General features: G+C 30.4%; 2 protein-coding genes across 4 annotated transcripts in view; one reads left to right on the top strand and one right to left on the bottom strand.

Moving 5' to 3' along the window:
* Positions 1 to 11015, bottom strand: part of LOC105140405 (formimidoyltransferase-cyclodeaminase-like) — a 17380-nt gene that overhangs the window by 4007 nt on the left and 2358 nt on the right. The window lies entirely within an intron of this gene.
* Positions 5009 to 10138, top strand: LOC105140364 (xylosyltransferase 1-like). Of its 3 annotated transcripts, none has more exons than XM_011047163.1 (5): positions 5009 to 5270; positions 5892 to 6572; positions 8125 to 8200; positions 8314 to 8429; positions 9492 to 10138. In XM_011047163.1, the coding sequence occupies exons 2-5, from the start codon at positions 5945 to 5947 to the stop codon at positions 9998 to 10000; spliced, it is 1329 nt and encodes a 442-aa protein (XP_011045465.1). In that variant the 5' UTR covers positions 5009 to 5270; positions 5892 to 5944; the 3' UTR covers positions 10001 to 10138. The 3 variants fall into 3 exon arrangements, with proteins under 3 accessions (XP_011045465.1, XP_011045464.1, XP_011045463.1); XM_011047162.1 differs by having other exon boundaries at positions 5863 to 6572; XM_011047161.1 differs by having other exon boundaries at positions 5737 to 6572.

The following is an 11015-nucleotide window of genomic DNA, read 5'->3' as shown; positions in this document are numbered from 1 at the left end:
CATGTTAGTAAGATTAAGATATTATTTTTATAAATTACAAAAAAATCAGTCTATCCACTTACATGTAGGTTCATGGCCTAGCTTGGCAGGGAATTCTCTATTTCTGTACTCTAGGTTTGAAATTTTATATATATATATATATATATGTTTATTATTATGCTGATATTTTATTTATTTATTAAATTTGTAGCGTGTTAAATAAATTTAAAAATTAATCATGATAAATATAAACTAGTTCAAATATCTTAGATTATTAAAAAAAATAAGGTACTTATACTTGTACAAGTTATCTTTAAAGTGAAAAACAAAACCCTCTAAAAGTTGATTTATTAGTCGAGGGATTAGTTATTGAGATAAAGATTTATGAGTTCATGATTCAGCAACCCCCTTCCTTCATCATTAATTATCGTATCATTAGTTAGATACTGTTTATCTACAATGTTTTTCTTGTAAAATATTTTTAGATTATTAAAAAAAATTAACATTATTATCAAACTCAATATAATATTTTAAATATAATTTAAATTTGAAAAATCTATACCCAATTCTTCGGTTGATGTTACATGATAGATCTTTTGTTATATAATATGAAATATTAAGATTAATTAATTATAAACTAATACTAAAAAATAAAATTCAACTAAAATCTTACACTACATGATGTGTTGTAACTGATTGATTTAATTTTTAAAATTTTATTATACAATAAAAAAAGTTTTTTACCATTAAATAAAAAGATAAAACTAAATAGAAACCCAATGAACTTGAAAAAAGTTTTAAAAAAAAAAACCTCAGGAAAAAACAAAATGAGCAGGAAAAAAACAAGAACATGATCATTGTTAGCTTTTATCCTGGTAATCTTCCTCTGACAGGCTTGCACCTCACTGCCCACTGTCATTTTTGTAATCTTCTTGTTCTTTTCTTGTTCTTTTTTTCATAGAGGGAAGCCAGGGGCCACTTGTAGAAGAGCAAGTAATGTACTTTCTCTATGCTTTTGACTTTTTTTAGGAACGTAAAGAAATAGTATTTTTGTAAGAGAAAAGGGTTTTTGGCTATTGAAATAGCTGTCCCATTGGAGCTTAAAGTATCATTTTTTGGCTTTGGCTTTGGCTTTCCTTTTACTCTAGTGATGGAGGTTATCTAAGGTGGGCACCTCCAATCCGGTGGTGATTATGTGTTAAAAGCAGCCTGGACAGGGCACTTTATGAGGTGGTTGGGAGAGGCGGGTCATCGCACAATGATCGATGTAACTAGCCTGTGATACGGTGGCTCTTTCTATTAGTGCCAGGATGCTGCCATTGCATCATTAACCCTTGTTTGAAAATTAAAAAAAAAATAAAAAATTATTCATTCTAAGAGAAGATTTTTTTTATCCAATTTATCCAATGATTTTACCATTACACCTGTTTGTTTTATTATTTTAAAGGTATTTTTAAAAAGATTTGAATTTTTTTTATTTTTTTACTTGAATTTTTTTAGATTATTTTAATATATTGATATCTAGAATGATTTTTAAAAAATATTATTTTAATGTATTTTTTAGTGAAATATACTTTAAAAAATAACCACTATTATATTTACAAACACCCTTTTAATTATAAGATATTCTTAAAAAAATAATTTTGTTTAGTTCAGTAATATTTAAATTATAATCATAATGAGTCATGATGTCATATTCATTTACTAGATGATATAAATGTATACATTTGAAAATATATACAAACAAGGAGAGGAAGAAGGAGGTGCCTTTTAGGATTTCCATTTTTATTTTTATTAATTTCTACTTTTATTTACCATAAGTGTTATGATTCACTTAGCAATGTTTGGTATTATTATTTAGAGTATTTTTTGATTGAAAATATATTAAAAGCTTGGTATTATTATTTAGAGTATTTTTTTATTGAAAATATATTAAGATTCTATATTTTTTATATATATTTCTACACCAATACATGAATATTTTTAAAAATTATATATAAATATTAGTTTAATATTTTCTAGAATATAAAAACTATTTAAAATCAGAATGCAGACGAGAACCAAACATGCATAGTTAACTGTAACCTAGACTATATTGAACATGGTGTATCAAACCAAAAATATAACACAATTTGTTGAATCTAGATCAATAAACATGGACAAATATTTGATTTATCCAAGCTTGAAAAGAACATGGAGAACCCATTTCCTTGTAACAAATTTTAATTCACCCAGTCATCATCAATCTCTCTCACCGTTATTTCAAATTAATATTCCTAGTAATGTTGTTATTGCCCTTGAAACCAATATATTATGTTTTAAAGAGTCAGAATGAATAATAAAAAATAAATTCTAATTATTTTTTATTTTATTTTTAATAAAACCGTGTGTGATTTTTCTTTTCGGTTTTTTTTTTTAGACTGTGTGATTTTTCTTTTCGGTTCTTTTTTTATATTTGCAATAAATGATAAGCTCATAGGGCTCCAAATGAATATAAATCTCAATATCATTGTTATAGTACAAGATACTTGAATATTCACTGGATAAAGTTTATGGAGATGCCATCATCAATTTCTCTTACCATTTTTTCAAACTAGCATTCCTAGCTATGTCATTAATTATTATTCCCCGTGGGACGAATATTTTGCCCCCCAAAAAAATATGCTACTTTTTTACTGTTTAATGCAGCTTGTTTTTTAAATTGAAAATATATTAAATTACTATTTTTAATTTTTTTTGATATAAATATATTAAAATCATCTAAAATACAATACATGTATATATATATATATATATAAATTAAAAAAAAATCAGAATAAACCCACCGACTATAGACAGTAAAAAGAACATCAGTCAAATGGTCCACAGAACTAAAACTCCCTGGCCCATTTATGATAATCTTTTCAGGACAAGATGCCACGACCACCTCCACGTATGTGTGCAGAATCATACTTATGTAGCTCCTGGTTAATGGGCCCCGCAGCAGTTCCTCTTTGTGATGTACGCTTTTCACTGCTGTCCCAATGTCCTTCTTCCTGTCTGTCTTATAATGGCCACTGTTGACGTTACACGCTGTGCAAAGTGCAAGAGACAATGGTTACCGGTTACTACCTCTGTCTTATATTGGCCACTGTTGACGTTACACGCTGTGCAAAGTGCAAGAGACAATGGTTACCGGTTACTACCGACAGAGGAGAGTTCTTGAATTATCGAGTTAATTTTATTAGTTTCTCCATTTTGTTTTTTTTTTAAAACTATGTAATCCCTTCATTTTATTTATTTTTATTCTATATAACTAATTTCCTTGCTCTTTTTTCATCGCCTATGACGTTGAAAGTGCTAAACACATAGGTTGCTACCGACATAACAGAGTTCTTAGATTTTTTTTTTAATTGTGGATATTAAGTTTAGTTTAATGGAATGATTAATTTCTTGAAATTTTAAAGTTAATAATTAATAAATTTTTAATAATTTTAAAAATTTATATATTTAAATTAATAATCTTTTAAAAAATAAATTCAAATCTAATTAATTAAGTTATACTTATGAGGTTAAGGTTGAATTAATAGATTTTTAAAAGTTTTGTTTATTTATGCAAGTACATTTATTTTTTAAAATTTAATTAATTAATTATAGATTATTTTTTAAATATGTTTAAGTTATTTTAATATTTTTTATATAAAAAATATTTTTTAAAATAAAAAATCATTATTTAATATATTTTCGAATAAAAACAAGAAAGAAATTGTTTAACCGAAGAAAACAGAAGAGAGTTCCAAGTTTCAAGCAGTAGAAAGACAAGGTGGAGACTTGAGATGCCCGGGCTTTACGGTGTGGTGTCAGATTGAGAGATGAATGTCTCATTAATTCATGCCGTTACTTATCTTTTGTTACCATGTTATCCCCTACGTGCATAGGCGCGTGGATTAGCTTTGGATCCTTTCATTTTTGGCTATTAGCCGTAATGACTAGCATGATACTAGTTTCTGCAGTTTGAATTGAAAAAAACTTTTAAATGTAAGAATATGTTTAGATAATAATAAAATATTTAATATTATTATTAAATTTACTTCAATAAATTAATTTTAAAATATTTTAATTCTATTCATTATAGATTTAATTTTTAAAATTAAATTATGTAAATATATTTAACTTAATGAGTTTAAAAATAACCTATAAAATTATTAAAAAACATGATTTGATTTAAATAATTTTTTAACATTAAAATATTAATATATTAAATAAACTTAAATTTTGTAATTTAATCTATCAAATTTATAATTCTAATAATAAACTTCACCGTACCGTGTTTAAGAATTTTATTGTTTAAAATTATTTTTTATTTAATTATATAATAACAAACATTAATATTTATAAAATCAAGCATAAACTAGATATTTTAATATTTTTTTGAAATTACAATAACTTTATATGAAATAAATTAAAATAATTTATAATAAAATAAAATAAATAAATAAAAAAGCTTATCTCTTCACTATTTATATCAACAGTTAAAGAGATGAATTACCATTCAATTTAATTACGATGAGTAATTATGTTTGAAACATGAGTAATTGTTCTTTTCCTAGTTAAAAACATACAGATATTGATTTTTTATATGGTTAATGTATATTATGTGAGATTTAATCTCTCATAAATTAATATAATTTAAATTTAGATTTCATTTATATACCAATTTATTTTTTTTACATGTGCTTATTTTATTTATTTGCAAGCAAAGATTTAAAGAAAACAGTAATTAAGTATTGAAATTTAGAGGTTGGTTTTTTTTAACTGTTCAAACTTCAAGATATTGATAAAGAAGATTTATTAAATTTTTCTAAATATATTAGTTCAAGTTGAAAGTGTCTCTTTAAAATTGCTTAAAGTAAAAGAACTAATCTCGATCACAGGTAAATTCACTAGAAAATACTTTAATTATCAAATAAAAAAAGCAATCAAGGGCAAGTGGTCCCTTATGGAGGAAAACCACGAGCCATGAATTGGCGTGGGGATTCTTGTAATTGCCTGAGCGTTATTGTCTATTCTTCAAATAATTACGAAAAGGAATCAAGCTATCAAAAGTTTTCACCAAATAACTAAATGCAAAACCAAAATCTTGTTCAATTTTAGTGTCCCCATGACCTGACTCACCACCCCCTCTATCTTAGGGAATAAATTCAGCGGATTCTGCCCAAAGCTTCTATCTTTGAATCCCTCGCATTGTAAAAAGAGTGCAACTTTCCCTCTCTTTATCTCCCTCTTAACTACATTGAAACTTTTCAAACCTAGTAAGTGTTTCTTCTTTTATTTCCTCCTTTCTGTAGTTCTCGTGTTTAAAGTTTCTGAAAACTTACTCTAAGCATTTCCCTTTTGTTTCTATGTTTATTTCTTCCTATAAACTCTTTGTGGTGATTATTAGATCTGAAACTGCTTAGAGCAAAACCCCACTTTTTAATTATTGCATTTCTTGAATCTAACTGCTTCTTGGTTATTGAAGTTTGAGTTTTTAAGTTGAAAATTAACATTTTTGTTGGTTTTTTTTTTATTATTATCACTTGTAAATACCTTTCTTAAGTTTTTAAGTTGAAAGTTAACATTTGTGTTGGTTTTTTTATTATTATTATTATTATCACTTGTAAATACCTTTCTTTTATTGGAATTATTATGGGTTTTCAGCTTTTTCCTTGTAACTGTTGTTGCCATAAAGATTTCTTTTCGATTTTACTAATTTGGAAATTTGAGTTCTTAATCTAGGAATCTTGGTGTGGGGTTTTGTTAATATGTTAATGCATCTTCGCTTCAAAGTCTTGATAGATTAGAAGCTATTCATTTATCTGAATCGGAGGGTTTGCTTCTATTTGGCTCTTTTCTGTTTACTAGATTGATGGGGGTTTTGCTTTAATTGCTAGCATTTCTTGGTGTCCTCTGATAATTTGGAGAGTTTTTGAGTTAGAGGAGAACGATGTCTATCAAAAAGGCATTGGTGAGTGTGAGGAAGAATGGAAGTTCCCACTCAGGAAGGTTGTTGAGTGATAGAAAATGGCTTATCCCATTCTTTGCAAGCTTGCTAGTGTTCTTAACTCTGTTTTCATCGGCTACTTTTGGGGTGTTTACATCTTCTTATGGAGGAGAGCAGGTGCCATTTGACATTGCTTCGTATTCAAGATTGGAGGACTCAAGTGGGTATTTCGTAGAATCGGATTTAAAGAAATGGTTTGATAGAAGTAGGTATTCAGAATTGGAACCGCCTAGATTAGCTTATCTCATTTCAGGTACGAAGGGTGATAGTCAAAGAATGATGAGGACTTTGCAGGCTGTGTATCATCCTAGAAATCAGTATATTCTACATTTGGATCTTGAGGCACCCCCACGAGAAAGGTTGATGTTGGGAGGGTATGTGAAGAATGATCCAACGTTTCAAGAAGTTGGGAATGTGCGTGTAATGGCACAGTCCAACTTGGTGACTTATAAAGGGCCTACAATGTTTGCCTGTACCCTTCAAGCAATTGCAATCATGTTGAGGGAGAGTGTAGAGTGGGACTGGTTTATCAATCTCAGTGCTTCAGATTATCCTCTTGTGACACAAGATGGTTAGTACCTGTTGCTGCTGCATTTTTAATTGTTTCATAATTATTATTGCTGCTTTTTTCTTATTCTGTTGGGTAACTTATTGTGTTCGATTTCCATAAGAGGATTGATAATGTTTAAGAATGGTAATTTACTTATTGAATTAATTTGAACTTCTCTCCACATATTCTGTAAAACTGTGTATTGGTTCTTGTATCCAGCGTAGGTGATATCTGACACATTGTAGTATAATAAGTCGATTTCTTAGGTTATGTAATTAGCTTGGAGCAAAATTTGATGCGGTAAGTTGCTTATCAAAAATAATACTGGGTCATTGAATCCGATCCTTGCTTCAGTTCACACAAACAATTTGAACCCATTAACTTGTGTGAATGTGGTGTTTGGGTCCAACCAGGTTTCTTTCATGCCGTTCACATATCATTTACCAAGCTCAAGGTATTCCATTTCTTTAGTTCTAATAATATGAAGCTTCAATTTGTTTCCTTTAGGGCTAAGTTTTGAGCTATCGCTCTCAAGTAGGTTCTTGCATTTTGCTTCTAAGGGAAAGGATATCTTTGTTTTACCTTGAGGAATGCGTGAGGTTAGCATACTCAATGGATCACCTTTTCTTTAGCACCACACCCTCCTGTTGCACTTTAGCAGTAGAGATATATTTCTCGACTGCATTTGCAAGATGCTTAGGAGATCATGATTATGCCATCAAAATTTTCTTATGGGATTCTATTTATACTAGAAAATGAAGGACATAATTAATTACACCGAGGTTTACACTTGGAGTCTAAGACTGTTTAACAGTTTTTTCAAGGGAATATAGCCACTGTATTGCTGTCACCTTCTGAAGGGCTGACTCACTATGTGCAGCTGATAAGTGCTAACCCTTTCTTTTGGGTTCAAGGAACCTCAAAATTTTGCTGCCCCATGGAGTTTTTCTGTTTGTCATCCAGGAGTGGAAAATTTTGCTGTGTACTTTTCTTTAAACATTGCCATAGCCCTGTAACAACTAGATTATGCTTCCGCATTTTCTCTCTCCACTCTAGTTATTTTTAAGGAAAAAGATAGTCTCCTTTGCTCTTTCTTGTTCCTGTATTGCACAGTAATTCTCATTGAAGAAGTTATTTTTTATGAAAAGGCCAATACTAGGAGTTGGCCCTTCCAAAGTAGCTTCTTGCAATGTTTAATTTGGAAACTCAACAACTGTATAAATCATAACAAGGTCTCAGCATTTATCTTATTTGATCAACGACACATTATCTTACTCTTATGATTTTTGGTATACAATCATGTTCAATGGTTGCCTCTCAACTATCTGATTGACTTGCTATTCACAAGTTGCATTGGATGGATGAACTGACAGAAACAGCATTGTGTCTACAAATCTTTTCATACTGTTCAGCAATATGACTAAGGTCCCCTTTAATTTGCGAAATTTCATGTGATAATTCTGATGGGTACAGGGGATTGAAATATTTTTTACTCAGGCTTTGGAATTTCTATTTCCTGTATATATGGATATGCTTTGCAGTTGTAAAATCTAATTGTATTTTTACTGTGCAGATTTGCTCCATGTGTTCTCAAATTTGTCTAGAAACCTTAATTTCATTGAACATACACAGCTAACTGGATGGAAATTGTAAGTCAAGAAAACACAAAACTTTGCACCACTACCTTAGCAAAACTTCATCTGCTTCTATTTTCTGAAAAAAGAATTCACCTAGGGTATTTTGATCTGTCTACTTTTTGCAGGAACTCCAGAGCAAAACCGATTATTGTTGATCCAGGCCTTTACTCATCAAAGAAATCTGACCTTTATTTTACCACTCAACGCAGATCACTTCCCACATCTTTCAAATTGTTTACTGGTACGCGTGTCTATCTAAGCTTCATGGATTCATTGAGCATACAGCAAACTTGTTTTTTTTTTGAGAAATATTTAGCTATGAGATGATAGTTGCATCTTTGAAGGATTGCATTGCATTTCTGATTCATGTTAACTTGAAACTGTCTATTGTAGAAACATAGTTTCACTGCATATCCCATACATCCCCATCGCCATCTGTCTTGCTCTGTGTATGTGTATGCATCAAACAAATTCACTGGTGTGCATACGAGGACAGGAAACATGGTGGTAGTGTATGACCAACACCTTGTACGAGACTCCCCCAGATACCATAAACTACGCTCTGCACCGACCAAAATTTGGTTGTGGAATGCATTAGCCATACACTGACATCTTACATATGATATGGATGAATGCTGACATTTCATCATTATCATCTTAACTTCTTGTCAGAGATCTTTCATGTTGCATGATGTTGTTGTGTAGTCAGTTGCAGAGAATGCAGTAGGTGGAAACAATCACTATCTTGATCTTTTACCATTTAAACGTCTTTTTGGCCTCTCCTTTCAAGTTGGCTACCCTGGATTGATATAATGAGGGTTTCTTTCTGTATTTTGTTTTCTACCCTTACTTTTTTTGCATTGTTTTCAAAATTTGAATTGTTTTACGTCAGCCCATTGAAGTGAGGCATTGTGAGGGAGAATTTGGAGACATTCGTATCCTTCATTAGTGTTGCTTGAAGTGGCTTCTCTTGAAGCTGCACAAGAAGCAACTCCCACGCGTTATGGGATGAACCTCAATTGAGTCAGTTGATAGCCCACTAGATTATCTTTATTGGTGGTTCCCAAGGCGAATGGGATGATCTCAAATCCTTGCATGGTCGAGTACCATGAGGCAAAATACTGTGTGGTCATTTGATTCTTTTAACCCTGCATCTGGATGTCTTCCTGCAATTGTTTAACTCATGGCCTCTAGAAAATCTGATTACTTTCTGTATATGATACTGTCCTTTATTCTTTTGTTTTTAATACGAAAAGGAAAGAGAAGAAAAGAAAATGTTGTTTGTCTTTTCTCTGGTATACAGGTTCAGCATGGGTGATGCTGACACGATCGTTTCTCGAATACTGTATAATGGGATGGGAGAACCTTCCACGAACTATCCTAATGTACTACACAAATTTCATCTCCTCTCCTGAAGGATATTTCCACACTGTTATTTGCAATGCTGAAGAATTCCAAAACACAGCCATAGGTCATGATCTCCACTACATAGCCTGGGACAGTCCTCCCAAGCAACACCCTATCTCTTTGACAATGAAAGACTTTGATAAAATGGTTAAAAGCAATGCCCCATTTGCCCGGAAATTTGCAAGGGATGATCCAGTTTTAGACAAGATTGATAAAGAGATTCTAAACCGCACAGGCAGGTTTGCTCCTGGAGCATGGTGTATAGGCGGCTCAGACAATGGATCTGATCCATGCTCTCTACGCGGTAATTATTCAGTATTTAGACCAGGTCCTGGTGCTCAGAGGTTACAAGAACTGCTCCGGGCATTATTGTCCGATGAATTTCGAAAAAAACAGTGTTCATGATGAAAGAAAATTTTGACAACTTTCAAATGTATATTGATATATCATATACATGACACAGCTGGTGTAGAGCGGTGGAAATTTTTTCTCTTTTTATAAATCAATGAAAGATCAAGGTTGATGGAAGAAATATTTGATTCATCACATGAGCAGAGGTTATGGTAATATTTGCGCTGATGCATAACACATCTAGCACCATGCTCAAAAGGGTCGCCATTGTGAGGTCTAATGTGATGGAGACCCAATAGGAGGGAAAACAAAAAACCGAGGGAAGTAATTCGGAAGTTTGGAGGAGTTTTAAGAACAAAAGGGACAAAGAGCATGTCTAATAATAGAAAATTATTTTTCTTTTTTATCATCAATTTTTTCTCCTTTTCAGTTTTACTTTTTCAATAAAAAATTAGAAAATGTATTAATATTTATATTTTTAATAATATTATTTAGAATATTAGTTTTATTTCATTCAAATTAAATTTATTATGAAATATTTATACTTGTTAATTCAAAAAAGATATTTTTTATGTTAGATTTACAATAAAAAATAAATTTATGATAACAATTAAATATAAAAATATATAAAAAATAAATTTAATATTTTACATAATGAGTGCTTGATTATAAAAGAAAAATATTGTATTATTCATCATTTCTTTATTTTATTTGTATAGAAAAATTATTGAGAACCTAAAAAATGTTTTTCAAACTCAATACAGATATGTAGAGCTAAAAAAAAAAGCATTTGAACATAAATTTTAAATTTTATTTTTAACTACTTTACAAAAATTAAAAGATTATTCTGTTTCTGGACCGTTATAAAAACGGTTTGTTTAACCATGTTTTTCTAGGGTAACATGCCTGACGAACAAAACCCAGGAAATCATGCTGCTATACATTTTCACATTGATCTTGAAATTTATCGAGTTTCAGATATTGAAAAGCGCAGAAATACACGTTTTTTTTGCTAAATCGTAGGGTCAAGGAAAGAAAAAATAGCAATATATTTGCATAAAATGACTTA

This window comes from Populus euphratica, unplaced genomic scaffold (assembly GCF_000495115.2).
Source record: "Populus euphratica unplaced genomic scaffold, PopEup_1.0 scaffold106.1, whole genome shotgun sequence".
NCBI classification, from domain to species: domain Eukaryota; kingdom Viridiplantae; phylum Streptophyta; class Magnoliopsida; order Malpighiales; family Salicaceae; genus Populus; species Populus euphratica.
Note: the sequence above shows the minus strand (reverse complement) of the source record. Positions and strands in the feature narration are given on the sequence as shown.

Bases quoted from the DNA above. Each gene is read 5' to 3' on its own strand.
- LOC105140364 (XM_011047163.1), top strand. From the start codon at position 5,945: ATGTCTATCAAAAAGGCATTGGTGAGTGTGAGGAAGAATGGAAGTTCC. The intron at 6,573-8,124 runs GTTAGTACCTGT...TTTACTGTGCAG, and splicing joins TCCTCTTGTGACACAAGATG to ATTTGCTCCATGTGTTCTCA. The intron at 8,201-8,313 runs GTAAGTCAAGAA...TACTTTTTGCAG, and splicing joins CAGCTAACTGGATGGAAATT to GAACTCCAGAGCAAAACCGA.